Below are 24655 nucleotides of genomic sequence, written 5' to 3' on the forward strand. Positions count from 1 at the left end.
TCTACGCTGCCTGTGGGCACCGACACGTCCTTACGAGGCCATGGCCAATCAGCGACCTCCTCAGTGTGCCACCCCGGGCCTCGCCTCGACTGGACACGGGCCTGATCAAGCGCGTCCTGGGCGATGGCTACCATTCCGCCCATTGAACCGTTTGTGGTGGAGGGTGCGCCCTCCGCTCTCGCTCCGAAATGGAAGGAATGGGTGGACAGGCTCCTAATATTCTTTGAAGCCACAAAGGTCCACAAGGAACAAAAGCGCGCCATGGTACTCCACCTTGGCGGCAAAGACATTCACTCCATTGCTCGGACCCTCACAGAGGTGACCCCCAAGACTCATCATACCCTGATTAACGCCCTCAATTCACACTTTGAACCCATGGCGAACCAGGACTACGAACGCTTTGTCTTCCGACAAGCACGCAATTGCCGGAAGAGTCTCTGGACGCGTACCACACCAGACTCAAGAAGCTGGCACTAACTTGTGGGTTCCAGGATGTAACAGAGGAAATCAGGGGACATATAATACAGGGCTGCGCCTCTGCAAAATTGCGAGAAAGGATTCTGGAAGAATCGGGGAAGCCTCTGCCCGACATCCTCACCCTTGGCCGCACGAAAGAGCTTTCCAAGGCCAGGGCGGCACACATGGAGGCCGTACTTCAAGCCAATGTGAAGGTGGAACCGATCAACAAGCTACAGGTCCAGACACCATCCAAGTGGCACAAAAGAATGACACCCATCCAAGGCGGGGCATCGGGACATTCATGCGGATACTGTGGAGGCCCGCGACACCCGGCGCCAGAATGTCCGGCACGGGGCAAACGATGCTCCGGATGTGGCAAGATGAACCACTTCGAAAAAGTGTGCCGGTCAAAGAGGTTCCGCAAGCCACGCCAAACGGTACAGACAGTTGTGGAAGGTGATCCAAGCAACAGCGATATGGATGATGATGTAGAGGAGAAGCAGTCCGTGCACAAGGTGCACATGATCGGCACCGCCACCAGACGCACCAGGACCCTGCCCCAATGCGCCATTCAGGTGGCGGATCAGGAGATTATGGCGGTAGTGGACACAGGCGCGTCCATAAACCTAATGAGCGCATCCCTCTACAGAACCATGCCTACCCCTCCGGTTCTCAGCCCCACCCCCATCACTGTGTTTGCCTATGGTCAAGATATTCCACTCCGGATCCGAGGAAAGTTTCGAGCGGCAGTCCGTCATGGGGACAAAGTCACAAGAGCCAACATCTTCGTGTCGGAAGAGGGCCAAGGCCTGCTCCTGAGCTGCAGAACAGCTGAAGACCTGGGAGTGGTCACGTTTGCTTTTGGAGTCCACGAAGAGTCGGTGCAACAACTACTCATGGACTTTCCGGATCTATTTGAAGGCATTGGATGCTTCAAAGGTCGGGAAATACACTTACACGTGGACCCCACAGTGCAACCCGTGGCTTTGCGACACCGTCGCATTGCATTCCACCTTCGGCCACTAGTGGAAGAAGAACTACACAAGCTAGAAGCGGCCGGAATAATCGAGAAGGTCTCAGGCCCCACCCCCTGGGTTTCGCCCATTGTGGTCACGCGGAAACCGAAACAGCCAGGAGCAGTCCGGATTTGCGTGGATATGCGCCTCCCAAATGCCGCCATCAAACGGGAGCGCCATATCACTCCCACAATAGATGACTTAATCGGAGAAATGGCCGGAGCCTGCTGGTTCTCAAAACTTGATCTCCGTGCGGGATACCATCAGCTGGTGTTAGATAAGGAGTCAAGAAACATTACCACTTTCTCCACACACATTGGACTCCGCAGATACACTAGACTTAGTTTTGGGATCTCCAGTGCGGCTGAAGTTTTCCAAAATGTAATTCAGGAACTGATTGCCGACATACCTGGGGTGATAAATGTCAGCGATGACATCATGGTGCATGCCCGCACTATCTCAGAACATAATCACCGGCTGACGCAAGTATTCCGCAGGCTCCGAGGTGCGGGGCTCACACTACATCGAGACAAGTGTGAATTCTTGCGAACCAAAATAGGGTTTTTTGGATATGTCTTCTCTGCTGAGGGTGTCAACCCAGACCCTGACAAAGTAAAGGACATCAAGGATGCGCCACCACCCACGACGGTTACGGAAGTCAGGAGTTTCCTTGGCATGGTAAACTACTGTGGCCGTTTCATCAAAGACCTGGCCAACCTAACTCTCCCGCTGCGTGAACTCACGAAGGACTCCACTCCGTGGAACTGGGGACCGGAGCAGGAGAAGGCGTTCCAAGACATCAAGGCCTCCCTCTCCAGTAACACCACGCTGGCATTCTTTGACCCTCGGAATGCCACACTCATAGCGGTAGATGCCGGGCCGGCCGGGTTGGGGGCCGTGCTGATGCAAAGGCCGAGGGACGAAATAGACTGGACTCCAGTTGCCTTTGCCAGTAGGTCCCTCACGGACACAGAACAGAGATACTCACAGATTGAAAAGGAAGCAATTGCAATTCATTGGGGCTGTCGACATTTCCACCTGTATGTCTATGGGAAGCCATTCACGGTGGTGACTGACCACAAGCCGCTAGTGGCTCTGTTCTCAGGGACTTCATCAAAACCACCCCCAAGAATAGAGAAATGGCTATTACAATTGCAGGAATACAACTGCAACATTGAGTATCAACCTGGAGCGAAGAATACGGCAGATTATCTATCGCGCCATCCCAGACCCGCCACTCCGGAGGAAATGGATGAGGCGGAAGAAACAGAAGCATACGTAAAGTCGGTAGTGGCCAGGTCATGCCCGCGCCCCATATCCCTGGAGGACGTCGTGAGCGCCATGGCCCAAGACGCCTGCATACAGCGGGCCAAGGATATCCTTCGGACTGCCAACTGGCATAAAGCCAAGGAGGGCTGGAAGGCGCTCACCCCGGAGGCCCAGAAGATCATGGAAAGCCTATACCATGTCAGGGAAGAACTCAATGAAGACGCGGCGGGATGTCTGCTGCAAGGGCATCGTTTAGTAATACCCACGGCCCTTACGGGACAGGTAATCCAACTAGCGCACGTAGGTCACCAGGGGATGGTCAAGACCAAGGCCCAGCTGCGGACAAAGGTATGGCTTCCCCTCATGGACGACATGGTGGAGAACATGGTGAGGTCGTGCACTGCCTGTCAAGTCACGGGTGAAGCCTCTCGGGAAGCCCCCATCATTGTAGAGCCCTGACCCCAGGGACCCTGGGAGCGGGTCAGCATGGACTTCGGCAGTCTCCCGGATGGAAGACACACGCTGGTGATGATAGATGACCATTCAAAGTACCCCGAAGTAGAAATCGTGGCAAGTACAAGTGCAGACTGTGTAATCCCGAAAATGGAAAAAATTGTCGCCACTCATGGTGCCATGAGGGAGCTTCGAACGGACAATGGGCCCCCATTCCAAGGGCAAGATCTGGCCACCTATCTGTCATCTCTTGGGACTCGCCACAGGCGCATAACACCACGGTGGCCTCAAGCCAATGGGGAGGCCGAGAGGTTTATGAGAACATTGAACAGAGTCATCCGTATTGCCCATGATAAGGGACAGTCCGTGGAGATGGCCATTTTCACTTTTCTTCGAAGTTACAGCCAGACCCCACACTCCACAACGGGGGTAGCCCCGGCACATCTTCTCCTAGGACGAGTAGTGAAGGACTCCATTCCTCATCATCCACAATGGTCACCTGAGGTGGTAAATGAGGAGGCCGTTGCGAAGAAAAGAAAGACTACGTTTGCCAAAATTAGCCAGAAGCGACGGGCGGTACCACCCCAATTCAGACGAGGAGATGTGGTGCTTCTTCGCAACCGAATTACTAGTGGCAAGTTCAGACTCAATTATGAGAGGAGACCGTGGCGAGTGATTGGGGTGAAAGGCACCCGTCTTACTGTGATCCGAGGATGAGAGATGGTGACTCGCAATGTATCTCATTTCAAACTCTTTCACTCAGCAGCTACAGAATCAGAACCTCGGCAGAGTGTTGAGCAAACTGAAACTGCAACTAACACACCAAATGTTGAATCAACACCCAGTCACGAGGTCAGCCAAAGTAACGATCTGAGAGCAGCAAGTGAAGAAGTGGGAGGTGACGCGGAGGCCCTCGAAGAGGCTCCAAATCCGGAGGGGGCCGACAGAGAGGCGCCAGGTCCTGAGTCAACGGATGGAGCGGAAATGGCGAGTCAGAGGGGGTCGCAGCACCGATTGAGAAACAATCCTGTTCCCTCCTGCTGGTTACGAGACTACTTCACGTAAGACTGTTCCCACTGAATGTCTATGTAGCAGAAAAGAATAGTAGATATGATGTTGCTGCAATCAAAGGACGCTGAAGGTGTTTTACTAAAATGTTACCTGAAACCGTTTGAAAACGTTTGAGTTTGGTTGTCGTTGTATTTTTGGTTTTTCCTTATTTTAGGAGGAATGTTATGTCCCTGGAGGCACGCCCCCGACGCCTTGGGCGTGTGGCGCGCTAGTCACGTGACTCCCTATAATAAAAAGAGGTCTTGCACGCACGCAGGCATTCTGATGCGCGCAGACCGAGCAACAAAGTTATTCCCAGTGTCGGACTGAGTTAATTCTAGGGCCACGTGTTAGGCCTAGTCAGGGTTAGATGCCCCGGAGTGTAGGTCCCAGATTGATACCCCTAGGGCAGTCACTTCCTTACTACAGGACACAACACTGTCCACTCCTCCTCTTTCCTGACGATTTACCTGCCACAGTAATTGCATTAGTGAAGAGGCTCCGTATAGAGGCAGACGGGCTCAGCCCAAATCAGCTCAACTAGACACACCCCCCGAACAGCTTGCTCAAGCCAACCGGTCATGACACTCTGACCAGGGGTGCCAAACACTCCCGAGCAGCTTCGCCTCAGAGTTAGCAGTAGGGCCGCCCGCATCGTTCAGTCCCTATGCCTCTGAAGCGGCACTCGCACAATCACCGCAAAGAAATCTAGCTTCCACTTTTCTCCTGCATCAGCTCCGCCGGAGACCAAACGCCGTCGCTCAGGCACACGCCGCCATTACCGGGGGATGAGTCCGGAGTCACGGCTACACGGAGGTGTGGAACTCCATTAGCCACCACCAGGTTGAAAGCATCTCTTTGTTGAATATATTGAGAGAAAAACTACTAGATAGGATACACTATAGACTTTGTAAGGAGCAGAGAGAGTAAAGTGCATCTACAAATAGCCACAGTTGGAAGGAGTATGACATAAAACCTTCATGTTCGGGAGGCCCTGCGACCTTGTCCTTGCCAAAGCTGCTGCATTATCATGGCGTCCCTCCTGTAAACAAACATAATGCAAAAAATCACAGCGCTTTTGTAACTGACATCTGGGACAAGCAGCATCGGGGCCACTGCATGCAAGGTGGTCCTTTCACTTGCACCAGCTGCTGTCTGAATTCTAGGACGAGGCTGCAATCCTCTCTAGAGAGTTTTCAAGAGTACGATATTCTATGTAAATAAATGTGCATCCTTCAGTGATTCCCGAGCGTCACCTCACACTGAATTGCATTGAATGGCACCTAATTTAACTTGGTCCCATATACAGAAGTAGAGTCCGGACAGCACACGGTCTCTTGCACTAATACCATCCTCCGACCGATCTTTGTCAACACGTTTATTGTTATCTTTTTCTTGTCTCATTGAGTTTTACATATGGATTGGATGGGCAGTCTGCGCTTTGAGGGGGTACACTAGAAGTACAGCATCCTGTGATTTGGAATGTCTTTGTCTGTTTTGTTACTTAATGATGAACCTTTATTGCACAGAACATTGCTTCTTCCTTGTAATTTCTTGAAATAGTAGGTATATTTCAAATACATTTCTTACAGTTTTACCATCATAATTGTATGTACTTGCTTAACTGCTTCCTGAATAAATATATTTTTTTTAAATCATTGTTAAAGATCAAATCTAAAGAGTTCCAAACAAAACAGGACGTTGGAAATAATTTCTCATTAATTACACATCTGAAAGGCACCACACAGCTTCTGATGGCTTTTGCTTCCTTACATTAAATTAAATGCCCTTCTGCTGTTGAAGCGTGTACCTTCACAGAAACAGACATTTCAGCTCGGCTAGAGCCCACTTTCTCATGATTGTATACTTTTTTAACAACCTCAGTTGTCTGCTTATGATTGATTGATTGGACGGCTTTTTCTCCTATTTGTGTGGCTGCCTCGGCCAGGGTCATTTCTGTCTCACAGTGTAGTGATTAGCTGGTATGCTTCCAGTGCAGGAATTCTATGGCAGGACGGAGGCTCCGATTATGCTTTCTCTATTTCTTTACTGAAAAGACAGTAGCCAATCAGTACACAGTAAAGAAGAAAACTACAATACCCATGAGTACACAATCAGTATAAATAGGGTCACAGAGGTCAAAACTTCCTCTTTCTTTGCTGCTTCGCAGCCAGTTAAGTGCATTTATTCCTATTACTTGTACTTGCTTTAGCGCTATTGTTGTGAATTTGTTGACCGCTTTGTGCGCTTCTTCTATTTGCATATTGCCGCTTTGTTCCTTATTATTTCGGCGCTTTGTGGTTGCCGCTTCTCAGCTGTGCTCAACTTCCCCGCGGCTTGTGTATTTTGCGTGTTTTTGGCTTCCCGGCCGCTGCCTCTTGAGAGCGTGTGGCACCTCTCTGTAAAGACGCACTGTGTCGGCGTCTTTTGTATTTAGGTGGAGCGGGAGATTAAGGGGCTGGTGAGGCACGCATGTGTCACGCGTCCCTCCCATCGGCAAGTCGCTGTTCGCGCATGCGCGACAGCGTTTATTTACATTTCTGTGACGACGCGCATTCCTGAAAGCGCTCGCCTCACACGGAGGAATTTGAAGCATTTATTAAGACGTGCCCTGTCAATGCCTGCCGTTTGAGCTCCATTACGCTTTTCAGCAAGTATATTGAAGGGGTTGTACAAATTGTTGCATAGGCTCTGCCTAGAGTGGCATAAGCTTTGTTTTTGTGCAAGCCCTCCCTCCACAGTTATTTTTTATTGATTGTCAGGTTTGCCTGGATTATTGGCTTGCAGTAGGGGTACCACTCCCCCAAATTCGGCTTTGGCCATTAACATATTTAAAAATATTTTTGAATTTCTTCCTGTGGGCGTGCTGAGCTGACTTTGTCGCCATGGCTGAATATTATGATGAAGAAGGGTATGACTATTATAATGAGGAGGAGCCCTCTGCATCCATGGATGACTTCATGGGTCAGACATTACTCCAGGTGATTGTGCCTTTGAAGCGGCATTTATCGGAGTATGCTGCGCAGCAAGGTTGGTTGCCTCCTTCCTCTGGGCACAGTAAGAAGTCGCACAAAAACCCCCATCATTCCGACTTTGCAAAGCTGGCGAAGACCTTATCTTCTGCACCTGCAGCTAAAAAACGCTCAGATCTCTCCAACAAACTTGCAGTTACTTCGGAGGTGGATCCGACCATGATCACCTATAAGAAAAAAATATTCAAAGGATCCCACTAAAGGTTTGGATCGCTCTTGGCGCTCATGTCAAGATAAGCTTTTGGATATGTTGGGGCCTCTCACAAAGATTCTCGATATAGCTTACCGAGCCAAAGAGTCTGGAGCTATGATTGACCCCAACAAACTGGTGGGGTGGTCCCAACGAACAGTTTGCATCCTGGGGAATGCGAACCGCGCTTTGTCTTCAGAACGTCGTCGTTCTATTCTGATGAAGCTGGACTCCAGGCTGACTGATTTGGCATCTTCAGAATCGTGATCCCAGGCACAGGGCTTGCTTTTCGGGGCTCCTTTTCTTAAGGAGTTGACCAAGTTTGTGTCCACATTCAGTGGGTTGAATAAAACCCAGGCCAATCTACGTAGAGCCTTTCACCCACTTTTTGGCAGAGCCGGACGAAGGGGACGTTCATCCGGCAGTGGCGCGGATCAGGCCTCGCAGCGAGGCAATAAGTCCCAGAGAGGAAATCAAAATTACTCCAACAACAAGTCCAGTTTCTACCCCTCCAAGAAGGGCAGAGGTAATTCCGGCAAGGGTGGTTACAACGGTAACCAAGGAGGACGACAGGATTCCGCCTCAGGTGAGCTTGATTCTCGCTTCCAATGTGGTGTTGGGGGGAAGAGTGCAGTCTTTTCTCCACAATTGGCGTTTGCTCTCAAACGATGCCTGGGTGCTGGAGACGGTACAGGGGTACAAGATAGAGTTTTACACTCGCCCTCACCCGCATCTTCGGCCTCAGCCTCTTGTTTTTTCCCAACAAGATCAAAGGATTATCTCCGCGGAGATCGCCTCCTTTCTGGCCAAGGGAGCCATCGTGCCCACGACCCTCATCCCCGCGGCTTCGTCAGCAATGTTTTTCTCGTCGAGAAAAAAGGGGGAGGGTCTCATTTGGTCCTCAATTTAAAGGACTTCAACGGCGGAGTGGTATACCGCCATTTCAAGATGGAGGGCATCCATCTTCTACAAGACCTGCTTCAGGAGGGCGACCGGATGGTTCGTCTAGATCTCAAGGATGGCTATCTCTCGGTGCCAATTTATGCCCCTCATCGCCGTTATCTTCAATTTCAATGGCTCGGGAGTTGGTACAAGTACAAGGTCCTTCCTTTCGGCCTTTCTTCAGCTCCGTGGTGCTTCACGAAGCTTCTTCGTCCTGTGATGGAATCTCTGAGGTCTTGCGGAGTTTGTCTGATTGTTTACTTGGACGATGTCCTTCTCTTGGCGCAGTGCCCTCTCCTTCTTCGTACTCATTTACAATGGTCCATAGATCTTTTACTGTCTTTGGGTTTCCTGGTGAATCCTCTGAAATCCGAATTTACTCCATCTCAATCGATGGATTTCCTGGGCTTTCGCATAGACTCTGTCTCCTGCCAACTCCTTCTGCCCGGACAGAAGATCAGGTCCATCAAGAGGGACTTGTGACTGCTTCTGGCCAAACAGACTGTTTCCTTGCGCTCGGTGGCTCGCATTGTAGGCCTTCTGTCCTCTTCGATCCAAGCGATCTTTCCGGGTCCACTGCATTATCGAGCGCTTCAGCGTCTCAAGATCAGACATCTTCAGAAGGGTCTGCGATATTCCGATCATGTTCCTCTTTCGGAGGATGCCCGAACGGAGATGTTGTGGTGGCTAGACCACATGGAGTCATGGAACGGCCGGGCGCTGTTCGGGAAGACTCCCAATGTTGTGATCGAGTTCGATGCCAGCCTCTGGGGTTGGGGGGCCCGATGCGGTTCTGTGGCGATGGGGGGTCGTTGGTCACCGGAGGAACTGTCCTTGCACATCAATTGCCTGGAACTTCTGGCGGGTTCTTTCGCAATTCGGTGTCTGTCCCCTCAACAGACGAATTGTTGCATTCTTCTCAGGATGGACAATATATATGCAGTTTTATTATGGGAACAAACGGGGGGGACCAAGTCCAAGCTTCTGTCGGAGATTGCAAAGTACTTTTGGCACCTGTGTCTGCATCGCAGGATCAAAGTTATTGCAGAATATCTGCCGGGTTCCTGTAATCAGATTGCGGATTGGAATTCTCGCCATCTCCGCAACTTCAGCGATTGGAGGCTTCATCCTCGGGTCTTTCGGAGGTTGACTCACATTTGGGGGTCTTGTCAGCTCGACCTGTTTGCCTCCCGTCTCAACGCCCAACTACCCCAATTCTACAGCTGGCGTCCGGATCCGGAGGCCCTAGCTACGGACGCGTTTCTCCAGCCTTGGCTTTCTCTCCTGTGCTATGCATTTCCTCCATTCATAATGATTCCCAGGGTTCTGGCCCGGGCGCAGCAGTTCTCTTCGGAACTCTTCTGATCACTCCTCTCTGGAGGGCTCAGGCGTGGTTTCCAGTTCTTCTGGAGATGAGCTGCTCGACGCCGCTCCTTCTTCCACACAAGTGGAACCTGCTTTTGGATCCTCTTCACAAACCTCTCCCTCTGGTGTTGTCGGGTCAGCTCCTGCTGGTGGCATGGAGGATTTCGGGGGACGCTGGCAAGTCCCTGGATTATCGAGAGACGCTACCCGATTTATCAATGAAGCTTGGGCCCCCAACACACGCAAGCGTTATGCGTCAAGTTGGAAACGCTGGTGTGATTGGTGCTCACAACGGTCGGTGGATCCCGTTTCAGCGAATCTCGCTTTGATTAGCAATTTTTTGGCCTCTGTGGCATCTTCTGGTCTGGCTTTCAGAACGGTGAACAATTTTCGTTCTGCAATTCGGCTGGTCATCTTCCTATTGATGGCAAACCAGCAGGAGAACATCCCTTGATTTCTAAATTGCTGAAAGGCATAAGGATGGTTAAACCTCCTTTCCCCAAGTACATTGCCCTGTGGGATTTGTCTGTTGTTCTGCGTTTTTTTTCTTCATGGCCTTCCAATTCTTTATTGACCCGTAAACAACTTTCAGCCAAGCTGACTATGCTTTTGTGTTTGATATCCTGCAAACGGGTTTCTGATGTGCAGGCTTTGGACCTCGCCGGTCGCACGTTCTCCCCTGAGGGTGTCACCTTTGTTATTTCCAAACGGACGAAATGTAATACCTCCTCCGTTTCTTATCCTTCTTTTCCTCACAACCCTCAATTGTGTGTAGTCCAGAGTATCAAGGATTACGAGGTAAGCACTGCATCTTTTCGACATGATTTGCAGGGTCAGCTTCTTATTGCTTTGCAGAAGCCTTTCTAACCGGTTACTCCGGCTACGCATGCGCGTTGGTTACGTTGGCTCATGCAGGAAGCGGGCATTGATACTTCCTTGTTTGGTGCTCATTCCACAAGAGGAGCTATGGCTTCAAAAGCATTTTCTTTGGGTGCCAGTCTTCATGACATCATGCGCCACTGCGCCTCCTGGCCTCCTGGCCTCGTCACCCCCACGCTCCTGTGCCTTCCTGCTCAGCCTCAGCCTCCGAGGACCGTCGAGCACACCAGCCTCCCGCCACCCCAGCCACCCGAGGTCCGCCGAGCCCACCAGCCTCCCGCCACCCCAGCCACCCGAGGGCCGCCGAGGCCGCGCCAGATTTTCCCGCCGCCTTAGCCCCGCCCCCGCCAGCCGATTGGCTCCCGCTCCCGCCCCCCCGCAGACCCTCCCGACAAGCTCCCTTTTTATGACGTCCCCAGAGCGACCGCGCAGCGGACGCGTGCAGCGGGTGTGCCGATTGAGCGCCGAAGGCGCGCCAAAGGTAAGCCCGTCTGCGCCCGTCCGCGCCTGGACCACGCCCAGTGCCAGGACCCCTGGCTCCCGCAGACCCCAGCCCACCCGCCGGATGTATGACGCCGCCACCCTCAACGCACTCAACATCGGCCGAATTCCGGGATGCTACCGAGCCACCCCGAGACGAACCCACGGACCCTTCAGCTGCCACGCCTGCAAGTTCACCTGCATCCGGACCTGCCCCGCACCAGCACCCGCCAAGCCAAACACCAGTAGCAACCACCTCAAGTGCATCCTACTCAACACCCGCTCCGTCCACAGACACGCCATCGAACTCTGGAACCTCCTCGACACCACAGCTCCTGACGTCGCCTTCCTCACGGAAACCTGGATGAACGACTCCTCAGCGCCCGACATCGCCATCGCCATCCCAGAGGGCTACAAGATCACCCGAAGAGACCGCGGCAACCAGACTGGAGGAGGCATCGCCATCATCTACAGAGACACAAACCGACGACACCCTGACAACCGCCGAACACCTGCACTTCCATTCCACACGGACCCCAAAACCACCCTCAGAGGCACCCTCATCTACCGACCCCCGGGACCACGCACACAATTCAGCGAAGACATCGCCAACTTCATCAGCCCGCACGCCCTCCCCTCCGCTGACTTCATCCTCCTGGGGGACATCAACTTCCACCTGGAGAACAACAAGGACCGCAACACCACCACCCTGCTTGACAACCTCGCCATCCTCAGACTCAAGCAGCTGGTGACCACCCCCACCCACCTCGCCGGACACACACTCGACGCTGTCTTCTCATCCAGCAAGGACATCGTCTTCAGCCACGCCACCGGACTCCACTGGACGGACCACAGCTGCGTCCACTTCACCTTCAGAAGATCCACGATCCACCACCACCAGCAACAGGTTGCTCGAAGAAACTGGAACAAGATCACAGCAGACGAGCTCACCGTTTCCCTGAGCCAACACCCTCCCGCCAGCTCAGCGAACCCCAGCCAGGCCGCCGACAACCTCACGAAGTGGATCAGCAACTGCGCAGACGACCTCGCCCCTCTGAGGACCCCGCCTAGCAGACCCGGCAGTAAGAAGGCCCCATGGTTCACCGACGAACTCAAGAGCTCCAAGAAGAACTGCAGAGCCCTTGAGAAATTAATTGATTAATTAATTGTGTGCTTATATAGCGCTGGAATCACTCCCGAATGGGTACCTCCGCGCTTCGACCGCTGCGAAACCCTTCCTGGCTTCCCTGAGAGATGGTCCCTTAGTGGGTATCTCCAGGGTGAGACCAGGCATCCCCAGCAGTCTGGTGGGGCCGTTAGTGAAGATGAGGCAAGCTAATGCCCAGAGTTGCCAAGTGTGATCGCTGATCAGAGTGGGCACTGAGGCGAGAGAATTATCGAGTCCGCTGACCCTGGGCCAGAAACCTGCCGCGTCGGGAATCGAACCCTGGTCCCGGCCGTCCTCTGCTCTCGGGTCTGCCGCCTCTAACCAGTGAGCCACACTACTTCACTCTAACCAGTGAGCCACACTACTTCCAGAAAGCCTGGAGAAGGGAGCCAACACCGGACAACATGACCACCCTCAAGCTCGCCACCCGGAAGCACCATCAACTGATCCGCGCCACCAAGAAAATAGCATTCAAGGACCGGCTGGACAACAACGTACACAACTGCAAGGAACTCTTCAACATCGTGAAAGAGCTCAACAACCCCAACGCCGGAATCAACGACATCACCCCGTCGCAAGACCTCTGCAACTCCCTCGCCTCCTACTTCCACAACAAGATCGCTGACATACACAACAGCTTCAGCCCACAAACAACGCTCCCCACGACCGCACCAACGCCCCCTACCACCACTCTCAGCGCCTGGACCCAGATCTACACAGAAGACACCATCTGCACGATGAACTCTATCCACTCCGGATCTCCGACCGACCCCTGCCCTCACCACATCTTCAACAAGGCCGACGCTGTCATCGCACCCCACCTGCGGGACATCATCAACACCTCCTTCGACACCGCCACCTTCCCTGAGAGCTGGAAGCACGCCGAACTCAGCGCTCTACTAAAGAAACCAACAGCGGACCCCACCGAACTCAAGAATTACCGCCCCATCTCGCTCCTCCCATTTCCAGCCAAAGTCATCGAGAAGACCGTCAACAAGCAGCTGGCCGCCTTCCTCGAGACGAATGGATCCCTCGACCCCTCACAGTCTGGCTTCCGAGCCAACCACAGCACCGAGACCGCCCTCATCGCTGCCACCGATGACATCCGAGCCCTGCTGGACAACGGTGAAACAGCGGCCCTCATCCTCCTAGACCTCTCCGCGGCATTCGACACTGTTTGCCACCGCACCCTAGTGCAGCGCCTCAGCAACATCGGAATCCAGGAAAAGGCCCTGGAGTGGATCATCTCCTTCCTCGCTGGAAGGACACAGAGAGCACGCCTACCACCGTTCAGATCTGCAGCCACGGAAGTCATCTGCGGCGTTCCTCAGGGCTCCTCACTCAGCCCCACCCTCTTCAACGTCTACATGAGCCCCCTTGCGGCCATCGCACGCCAACACAACCTCAACATCATCTCCTACGCCGACGACACCCAGCTGATCCTCTCCCTGACCAACGACCCCGCCGCCGCCAGAACCAACCTCCACGAAGGGATGAAAGACGTAGCCGAGTGGATGACGACCAGCCGCCTGAAGCTGAACTCAGACAAGACGGAAGTCCTCATCCTGGGCTCCTCACCCTCCGCCTGGGACGACTCCTGGTGGCCCCCCGCCCTGGGCACCGCACCCAAACCGACAGACCACGCACGCAACCTGGGCTTCATCCTGGACTCCTCCCTCTCCATGACCAGACAAGTCAACGCCGTCTCCGCGTCCTGTTTCAACATCCTGCGCATGCTACGGAAGATCTTCCGGTGGATCCCCACCGAGACCAGGAAGACGGTCACCCAGGCCCTCGTCACCAGCCGACTGGACTACGGCAACGCCCTCTACGCCGGAACCACCGCCAAGCTCCAGAAGAGACTCCAGCGGATCCAGAACGCCTCAGCCAGACTCATCCTCGACATCCCCCGACGCAGCCACATCTCCGGACATCTGAGAGACCTGCACTGGCTCCCCGTCAACAAGAGAATCACCTTCCGTCTCCTCACTCACGCACACAAAGCCCTACACGGCCAAGGCCCGAGCTACCTCAACAACCGCCTCAACTTCTACGCTCCCAAACGCCACCTCCGATCGACCAACCACGCCCTCGCCGCCGTCCCCCGCATCCGAAGAGCGACAACAGGAGGAAGGTCCTTCTCCTACCTGGCCACCAAGACCTGGAACACCCTCCCGACCGACCTTCGCCTGACCCAAGACCACCTCTCCTTCAGGAAGAAGCTCAAGACCTGGCTGTTCAAGCAGTAGCGGCACCCCACCCCCGCCCCCAAGCGCCTTAAGACCCTCCGGGTGAGTAGGGCGCTCTATAAATGCCTTGATTGATTGATTGATTGAGGTCTGCAGATTGGTCTTCTGAATCTGTGTTAAAGACGTTTTACTTTAAACCAATTGTTGATGTTGCATCTGCCGTGGTGGCTAAGCTTTAAACAAGCATAATCGGAGCCTCCGTCCTGCCATAGAATTAAAAATTTGCTAACATTAGTGCCAAGAATTTTCAATTCTATTAAGGACAGGAGGCGAGGATTATCCCACCCTTGTTATTCTGATTGATAATTGCATTGTTCTATACATTTATGATATAACTTGTTGTTTCTGACTATATTATGCAATGTTTCTGCAATGTATCCCGCCCTCTCATGGTTATTTCCTTCATTGAGTTGTGGGTGTAGGTATTACGACTATGTTTTGCTATTTCAGTTTCCGACCTCAAATGAACATTGGATCCAGCGTCTCCGGTTGCTGCTTTGGTTCGTCCCTCTGGTCCTTGGATTTGCCTGTGTACTTGACCTGTGGATGACCTGCGGCCAGATGTTCTTCATGGATCCTTGGTTTTTTCTTCTACGATTTTGACTTTCATTATTTAACTGTTACAGACAAAGAAAGAGAAAGTTATGACCTCTGTGACCCTATTTATACTGATTGTGTACTCATGGGTATTGTAGTTTTCTTCTTTACTGTGTACTGATTGGCTGCTGTCTTTTCAGTAAAGAAATAGAGAAAGCATAATCCTCGCCTCCTGTCCTTAATAGAATTGAAAATTCTTGGCACGAATGTTAGCAAATTTTTAATTGTTTTTTATTTTAGCATGAGCACTTCACAGAAGTGTATGTGTTTTCTGTGCGCTCTATTTCAAATCCATCCACTAATATCCTGCCGGGTCCCTGTTTCCTATCTCACTCTCTGTGTTGTTTTGTCTTTTAATATTTGTTTTCATCTTTTTATGAGAACCAGACAGCTGCAGCAGTGCTTACATCCCTCGTCCCCCACTACTGCCGTCCATTTTTTTCCGTCCCACTTCCCATCCCGGCAGCAGCTTTTTTGTCTTCATTTTAATGTATTGGTTTAGGATGACCGTCAAATTAAACATAAGCATTCACCTATCACGATCCACCCGCCCTTCTGCACGTGTCTGCACACACATGCTTCATGATGCATGTGTGCATAATTGCAGCCATCTTGGAATGGGGTTTCTTCAATAACAAAGTCTTTCCTACATAGCCAGGTAGGTATACACGTGCACATGCACATCTTGATGAATACGTACACAGGAGAGGGACGGGGAAAAAAAACATTTTAATGGCACCGGCTTGGAATTTTAGACCCGAAAACTTTTGACTTTGCTAAAGCTTGTGTTATGATGGCTGCCACACTGCTTGAGCACATGTTACTATGCCCCATGGCAAGCTGCTAAGGATTTTTATTAACTTTTTGTGTGCTATTGTTGGGCTGATGTGCATGTTGCATACCTCCAGCTCATTATTTTCCGGTTGCAGCATCTGCTCCTGTAATCAGACTTTGTTGAATTATGACACCACAGAGGATCTGGGCCATTCAACAGTATGCCTGTGGACACCACTGTTGCGAGTTTGATGCCATGTTCTCATGACAATGCATCCGTTTGGCAATCATGCCAAAATAGTTGTAGAGCAAGGTAAAGTGGTATGCTTGGCAGGTGGAATACGAAGGATGATGGTAACTGGAGAATGTAGAGGAGAGGTCCACCACTCCACCACTGTTTCTCAGGGGCGTAGCTTTGGGAGGGGGGGCTGTCTATGGGGTGTTACACCCCACTACTAAATTTACTCTCTGAAAAAATAGTTGGGTACAGGCGTTTTCAGTCGGGTATGGTGAGATGTCTGTCGAATTTCACCAGGAATTTTTACAAACACACAGAAAGAAACACACGCTCTCCCTCTCTGTTTTGAAAGTCCTAAGAGATTTTGGTTATTATGAAGTATTGTGTTTTTCTCTCTTAGTATTTCTCCCAATCCGCATTTCCCTCGCCCTTTCCAGGACTCCTTAGGCTCCTCTAATGAACCCTGCTTGGCGTCTCGTGTATTTTAACATTATATGGCAACCTGATTGTTGGAAAATCCGAATCTCACCCCACACCCCCAAAATTTGGTGACGAAGTTCGCCCCTGCTGTTTCAGGGGAGGGAGTAACAGTGAATGAGAATTCAGTGAACACGTGCTGGGAGAGACAGGGAGTAAGTGAGAGAACATAGTGTGCACATATGATGGTAAGTCCCTACAACTAACATAAGACAACTTCTGCTGTAGATCTGTGCTTTATTGGTGTAAAATACACGAGTATTTCACGGTGTAATTTCACTGAGTAACCAACTAGTTGTTGAAATGCTGCTAGATCTGGGTCGAGCATTACATGAATTTTGCCTTACATTTGCATCATAGTTGCCCTGTGGTGGTCTAAGAAGTCAAACCTTTGTCTCTGCTATAAGCGCACTGTATAAACGATGCAGGAGAACCAAGAGATTGGTGAGCAGGGATCCACCATTTTTTGGCACATGCCCTATTAAGTGCAAAGCCTCAGAGTGAACCGATTTTTTATTAAGAACTTAAACAGGTTGCTTTACAAAACAGAAAAACAAGAAACAATTGCTACACATTTTTAATCTATTGCTGCTCTTATCTCAACAGATCCCAACATTAGATTGTGACATTCTTATAGTGTCAACAGTGTCTTCAGAAGACCTACATGTATGACTGGTTTCACAACTTGACTGGATGAACAAAGGTGAATCCCACTCCACCCCCAAAGCTCTGGGTAACTAACTTGTCTGAACTGAAAGCGCTTTAAATCAAGCTCAACACCAGTAAAAAGTACTACATAATCACGCCTTGGAAAAGCCATTAGGTCTCTGCTCTAAAAGAGCAAACTATTGGCAATGGCAATATTTTTTTGACTGCCATCCCCATGGAAACACATACATCTTGATGTATGAGCCCGCATGGCCAAAAATCATGCAATGGGTTTTTTCTACTAAATTAAATCCATTTCAGGATGAACGCCAATGCCTACGTGTCATGGCATGTCCTGACTCATGCATTCACATGTATACTAAAGCATGTGTGTATATCTGTGTTGCAACACAAATGCAATTTTTAGGTCGAGCATTCGAAACCTCTGGTATATACTTTAGTACTTACTTATGTATTAGTATATACTTATATGTGTATGTACTTTGTGGGCTCTGGAGCTCAGCCCTAGGACTTGTCTGCTTCCGTGTAGGGACTTTTTTTCTGTTCAACTGCCTCTATTTAACTGTCTTAATAAAAAAGGACCAGTAGAAGTCAGTAAAATACCAGAATTGATTTCTGCAGAAGGACTTTCTTTTTTTACATTTTTCAACAACTGCCTCTATTTAACTTTATTGATAGAAAACGACAAGCAGAGGTCAGTAAAATACCAGAATATATTTACAAAATTTCAGTTCACATATTAGTAATATTCAAGTGAGGTATAAGTCCAATCCCTTAGAGCAGAGAATCCAAACCCATTTAAGGTAATAACTTGTTCATCAGGAATCTTTTAGCTTCCAATTTGAAAGCAACCGTGGAGGAGATTTTGTGTACTTCTGGTGGGAGAGAGTTCCAGATCTTTGGGGCAGAGGCTGAGAAAGTTCGGTGACACGTTCTCTTTTTGCAAAAGATCTGTGGTTTCAAGAGGAAAGAGTTAGCATTTCTAGAAGGTCTACCTCCTCTGAATAATACTAGCTTTTGCACTAGATAATTGGGGTTTTGAAATGGAGGGCTTTATGAGACAGGCAGCTAATCTTAAAGAATTCTTGCTTCGTAGGGCAACGAATTTTGGGTTTTAAGGACTGGGATATGTGCGCATTTCCTTTGGTACCTGTAACCAATCTGGCAGCAGCGTTCAATGAATCCCTTAGTGGGGCCAAGGTATATTTGGGATGCCACAGAGTGTAGCACTGCCATAGTCTGCCTCAGCAAAACGAGAGCTTGGACCACCTGCTTGAAGTCAGCTTGTGGAAGGAATGGTTTGAGATTCTTGAGTATCCTCATCAGGTGATTAACTCCCTTGCACACATAGCTAATATGATTCTTCATGTTCGGATGCTTGTCCAGGTTGATTCCAAGAGATTCCAAGAGATTTGGCTGAGTCAATAATGAGGGGGGAGCAGTTGAAGGCAGTGAGGTGGTTCATCCAGAGGTCTAACTTGGGGATGTGATTCGGAGGAGAAATGAGCAGAAGGTGGTGCTCGGTTAACCAGCTTTTAGTATTTGTTGAGTGAAATGACATTATCTGGGGAGGAGATGTTCAGATAGAGTCCGCATACATATGGAAGAGAATGTTCGTGGAATTTAGTGCATTAGCTAATGGTTCCAAGAACAAGTTGAAGAGAATGGGAGGTAGGGCGGACCTTTGGGGGACCCCCATGGATACTGGAGAGGGTTTGGAGAGAGAGTTGTACACCCTGACTCTTCGGGATCTGTGGTGGAGAAAGGATGAGAACCATTTCAACACCCACCCAGAAAGGCCCATCCTGTTCTCCAAAATGAATAGGAGGTTGTTGTGATTGACAGTGTCAAACGCAGAGGTAAGATCAAGGAGGGTTAAGAGGCAAGATTCATTGTGGTCAAGCATTTTAAAAATGTTATCCATAATGTGAGTGAGAGCCGATTCAGTGCTGTGCCCACTCTAAAAGCCAGATTGATGTTGGTCCAGGAGTTGGAAATTCTCTATGTCTGCACAGAGTTGTGATTGGACGCATTTTTCTAGGAGTTTGGCTAGAGTGGGATCTTAGAGATAGGGCAGAAGTTGTTAAGGTCAGCACTATCTGCTTTTGTATTTTTAGTATTGGTAATCCGTGATCGTGCCTTGTGCCAGTGACGCGTTGACAATCTTTGTCCTAATGGGGATGATGACATCCTTGATTTATTTGAAGATGGAAGGTGGCAACAGGTCACTGGAGTGATTAGATGGTTTGTTACTCTGGAGAATCTTACTAATGTCTCTTTCACTGAGGGGAGTGAAGGTGGCCCATAAGGCATTGTTCTTGGTGCTCCGACTTCTCTAAGAAGGCCGGAGGGAGCACGGACCCATAAGGTGGCAGTAGGGCCTTCTTAGAAACAAATTTAATACTGATGAGTCTTGATTTCTCAGTAAAGAAAGCAGCCAGTTGGACACATGATGGTGGGCTGACTCTAGAGTCAGAGTGGTTTGGAGCTTCCACCGATTGCTACTTAACCAGTTCAAAAAGTTTCTTGGGGCAAATAGAGGCTTGATTAAGTGGGGATCTGAATTATTCGGCCTTAGCGCTCTTGATTTGTTTGTTATAGGAACTCCTAACTGCTCTAAGGATTTTGAGCTGATCAGAGGAGGGTTTGGATCTCCAAGACCGTTCAAATGCACTAAGATTGCGGGGTTCTGAGTTTAAGTTGTCGTTAAACCACGGTTTGGATATTTCGGTTGAGGCGTTTTTTTGTTGGAGTGGTGCAATGGAATCAATGATGCTAATGATAGCAGAGTGGTAGAAGTCAGTGAGTACACGATCCTCAGACATGTCATCTTGGGAGGAGAGGGCATATTTATAATGGGTTGCTAGTATATCTGTATTGATAGATATGAGACCCCTTTTCCTAATCTTCGATTTCATAGGTTGACCCTTCCTCAGAGACACCTCCCTGTTAATATAGAAGAAGATGCTGTGATGGTTGGACCAATCGCAAGGGGTAATGGTATCCAGAGTGATGATGTGTCCTTTGGTGATGATGAGGTCCAGAATTTCTTCTTTATTATGGGTTGGCCAGTCACAATGTTGAATCAACACGTGATCACTTATGAATGATTTGAGGCATGTACAGCTTGGCCATTGGGGTTAGACCAGTGGAGGTTGTAATCACAGAGGAAGATTTGGGACATTACCAGCCATGATTTCCATTAATTGTTTGATGAAACAGAGATTGTCTTCCGGGGGGTGACAAAATGTGTGAAGTTTGCACACCAGAAGGTTGTTACTTGAGATGTTGAGACCAAGGTATTCGCAGGAGGATGGAGTGGTGCACTTTGAGTGGGAAACCAAGAGAGTGCTCCGATGCATGTAAGCTAGGACTCCACCCAGCTTCATAGCTAAGTCTAGACAAATTATTTCGTGGGTAGGAGGCACTAGGAGGTCTAGATTAGGAGTGGTAGAGGGATTGAGCCAAGTTTCAGTGAGGATGATGATGTCTAATTCATTGTGTTGGATGAGGTCGAAGATATCAGAGGCGTGTTTACTGGCTGACCTGCAGTTGAGTAGTATGCATTTAAGATGTACCGGTGTATGGGGGGAAGGAGTCTGGATGATGTTCACTCTCAAGAGGTTGTGAATATTAATGACTCTAAGATGGTGAGGGGGTTCTCCGTTCGGGTCAGAGTGAATGGCTTGAATTTTCCCCGGAGGGATCTTGTTGGTATCTAGAGTAGGTGAGTAAAAGTTGAGTAGGTCATCAATATCATTAGACGCAAGATAGGCTTTCAATCTTCTGTGGCGGGCGGGGTTGTTAGGTAGGGGTACGGTTGTAGAGATAGGGAGGGGGAAAAGTTGCCCAAAGCCAACTATATCGCTAGCGGAGGCTCTACGCAAATTCACAAAGGAGAGGAGGGAGCTGATCAAGGGGAAATGTTCAATTGAAAGGACTTCAAATCATGATGTTCGACAGTGAGAAGGTGCAACTGGAGAGAAATATCGTCCAGCCGCGCCACCAGGTCTGAGTGCTGGGTGAGGGGTAGAGGTAGTGTGCGGAGTTCTGGCGGAAAGGAGAAGCCTTGATGTATGCCGGGGAGGTCTAAGGCAGTGTTGCGAAGTTCCGGGGGGAGTTGGTCATTGAGGACTTGCTGTGTTCAAGGATGCTTGGATAGGGATGTTGGTAAAAGGGAGAGGGTGGGAGGGATATTGACCTTTGAGTCAGGGATGGTCAAGTCAGGGTTGAATGGGTTTGGCTGATCATGGCCCATGGAAGGAAATTGCCAGGTCTCTGGCCTAGCGGATGGTGTAGAAATAGGGATGAAGAAGGAGGCATCTTTAATTGAGAGAAATGGGGGTGGGGCCAGAGGGAACCTCTCAGCTCGAGAATCAACCACTATTGGACTGGAGAACAGCAAGTAGAGCGACCCCGGAGGCCCACCGCCATCTGAGTCTGGGATCTTGGGAATTGGCCAATATGACAGGGCATTTTTGGAGAGGTTAGATGGGTAATTGATAATGAAGGTGTTAGATCCTGAGGAGTCAGGACTTATCTCCATTCTGATTCTGTGCTGGCGAGGAATCGGCCCCAATAATGAGTCTATGGAGGTGAAGGTAGCTTTATTTATAAAATAAAGCATAGCAGAAACCTTATGGAGTGCTTCCAAAAAGAATCATTTGGGCCAATTACATTGGCCCAAATGATTATTGTAGGTCATTCAAATTTCTTTGGGTTCTATACAGCATTCATTTAAGAAGAAGAGGCAGTTATTAGGAAAGCAGAATTACAATTAGTGGCCTGCAAAATCGCACTACATAATAACTTATCTGTGTTTCCTCAAGGTTAATGCTCCCTAAAAGCAAAAAAACATGATATTTAGCCACAGGCTGATTTCCACAACAATGGGAAGATGGTAAGAGCGTGTATCAGTCTCCGCCACAATGTAGCACTTCCTTTAAACTTGAAAATGAACTTAAAGTTAGACAATGAGTTGACAGTAAGGCTGCTTTTCCATCTCTGCAGTGATGTAGTGCTTTCAAGTTAAGGATTTATGCTTGGTGCTGTTTTTGGACTTGCAACTGTGAGCAGAAACCAACACACAATGTGAGTGCAACTTCAACAAAAGCCGACCAGTTTGCCTAATGGATGCATGTTGCGAAGACAGACATCAAACTTTGCGCCCAATATAGAATGGTAACATCCTTGTAAATCTTTAAAATACTGAGCCAGTTACAAAAGCAGACTGAGTGCAATAATTCATTTTAAAGCTTACAGGAAAAAAGCTGACTATTCAAAAACAGGCCAGAAACCAAATAACATCAAACCTCCAACTGGGCCATCTCGTTGAGCAGAGCATGAACTGTACATGCGTGTACGTGCTAAATTCATCACATTCGCTGTCCACAGAAACCAAACCAGTGTGGTCTCTGATAGGTCTTGACAATGTCATGTGAGGAGAGGGTTGTCCCATGGGGGAGCGAGAATGCTCTGTGACATGATGTGATTCACCTATAATTAATGAAGGGACGACTGGGAGAAACAATGAGTGAATACTTCTGGGGAGTGAACAACTTCAAAAAGAGGAGGCAAAAGAAGCCCAATAACCCACTGGCAAGGCAAGATTTTTAAAAGACAACCAAATAGATAAATCCAAAACTATGGCAGGTGTCAGACACCACAAACTACATTCAACAGATCACCTGACAGTGCAAGCGCTGTCTAGGCTCGACCTAAAATTGTTGAATGGTGAGAAGAGCAGTGAGCATCAGGGAGGAGAGTGACAAAAGAGCATGCAAGGCACCAGAGGAACAAAAGGGAATAGAGCAAAGAAACACATGCACTCCTGTGGAGTGTTTAATACAAAATTAAAATGAGTCCCCTTAAGTTAGCAGTGGAAAAGTACTGCTCTTCCAGTCAGAACGCTGTAGGACTGAAATTCTCCTGGAAGGAACAAACACAAGAATAGGGAGGATGGCTGTCAAAACAGAAACAGACATATGGGATATAGTCATTCAATCATGAGCAAGATGCTGACTCAAACCCCACTCTACTTTTATGTTCTGTTTTGTAAACAATAGGTCTGCCAATAAAGCTATCTTTAGCCAAAACAAAAATATTTGACATTTGTAGCACAAACACTCCCAAATGATAATAAGAAAGTAAACACGATTCACTCCCTTAATTTCAATAATACGTCAGGGACTGATCAAGGAAGACTGTTTCATACCTATTAAATTTCATTCTGTTCTACATTAGAGAAGAGTAATTTAAAATTACCATTTGCAGCCAGACATTCGTTGTCAATACTTGGTTTTTCTCATCCTAAATTTAAAGAGAAAAAGTTAATTAGTGACAGCATTGAAAATGTTAACAGTTATTATATATTTTAGGATAATTTTTATATTCTATTTAAAAATGCGTTTTTGTACAAATTCATCTCGAAGTAGTGAATATATCTATTTTAGAAGTAAAGCTCCCTCTATGTTTTTCCTGTTCAACTGCCAAGGCAGCTGGTGCCAGTCATTATAGAAGGTTAAACCATTCTCCCAGAAACGACTTCAGAATTGCTATTCAAGGCATCATATTTTCCCCATCAGGATGGTAGCAATGCCCTGCTATATGGCCTCAAGACTCTAAACTACCACTCCCACAACTTAAAGTACTCCTACGTGCATCAGCATGCCTCATGCAGCACCTAAAGAAATAGGACCACATCGCCCACCCCGCTGGAACCCCAGTGATCCCCTCTTCCCCTCTCAGGTCTGCCAGAGTCAGAACCAACTGCACAATCCCAACTGGCATCCCGACTGACAGACAACTCTGGCTCTCAGCACACTCACAGACAGCACTCTATCAGACTGGCGAAAAAGAAGAACAAAACGAAAAAAAGAAATAATAAGGATATCTGTGTCCCAACCCTGCTCAAATATTTTAATAAACATTTTAGAACAAGTAGAATGGCTTCATCAAGACAATATATTATCCAGTGCAACTTCCTACACTGTAAATGGCTTTTGTAGCAGTACATAGTGCCTTGGAAAATTCAAAATAGTTTCTGACCCTTAAAGGACACAATTAATGTACTTGTATGTCCCTAGAGAATGTGACTGTGTGTACTCAGGCCTGTAAATAAAATGACACTAGTGGGCATGCAGCAATTATTGTACAACACAGGGAAGTAGCCTTTAAAAACATGACACTTGCTTTCCACTACTGCCCAAAGTATGGTTTTAAACAGCCCTTTCGACCTGAAAAAATATGACTTTTGCAAAGCCTAAATCTTCCTTTGTAATACCTATGGGTCACCTCTAATTTAGGCCCTCACAGCTCCTACGGTTCATTGGTATTTAAAAAGTCAGAC

The 24655-nt window shown here is 48.9% G+C and overlaps 1 protein-coding gene across 1 annotated transcript in view; it reads right to left on the reverse strand.

Moving 5' to 3' along the window:
• Positions 1-24655, reverse strand: part of CHRNA7 (cholinergic receptor nicotinic alpha 7 subunit) — a 583962-nt gene that overhangs the window by 288265 nt on the left and 271042 nt on the right. Inside the window, exon 3 of the mRNA XM_086959023.1 lies at positions 23572-23616. Within this exon, the coding sequence (XP_086815149.1) occupies positions 23572-23616 (45 nt within the window). The remainder of the gene's footprint in view (positions 1-23571; positions 23617-24655) is intronic.

The sequence above is a fragment of the Lissotriton vulgaris genome, chromosome 2_1 (genome assembly GCF_964263255.1).
Source record: "Lissotriton vulgaris chromosome 2_1, aLisVul1.2, whole genome shotgun sequence".
Taxonomy (NCBI): Eukaryota; Metazoa; Chordata; class Amphibia; order Caudata; family Salamandridae; genus Lissotriton; species Lissotriton vulgaris.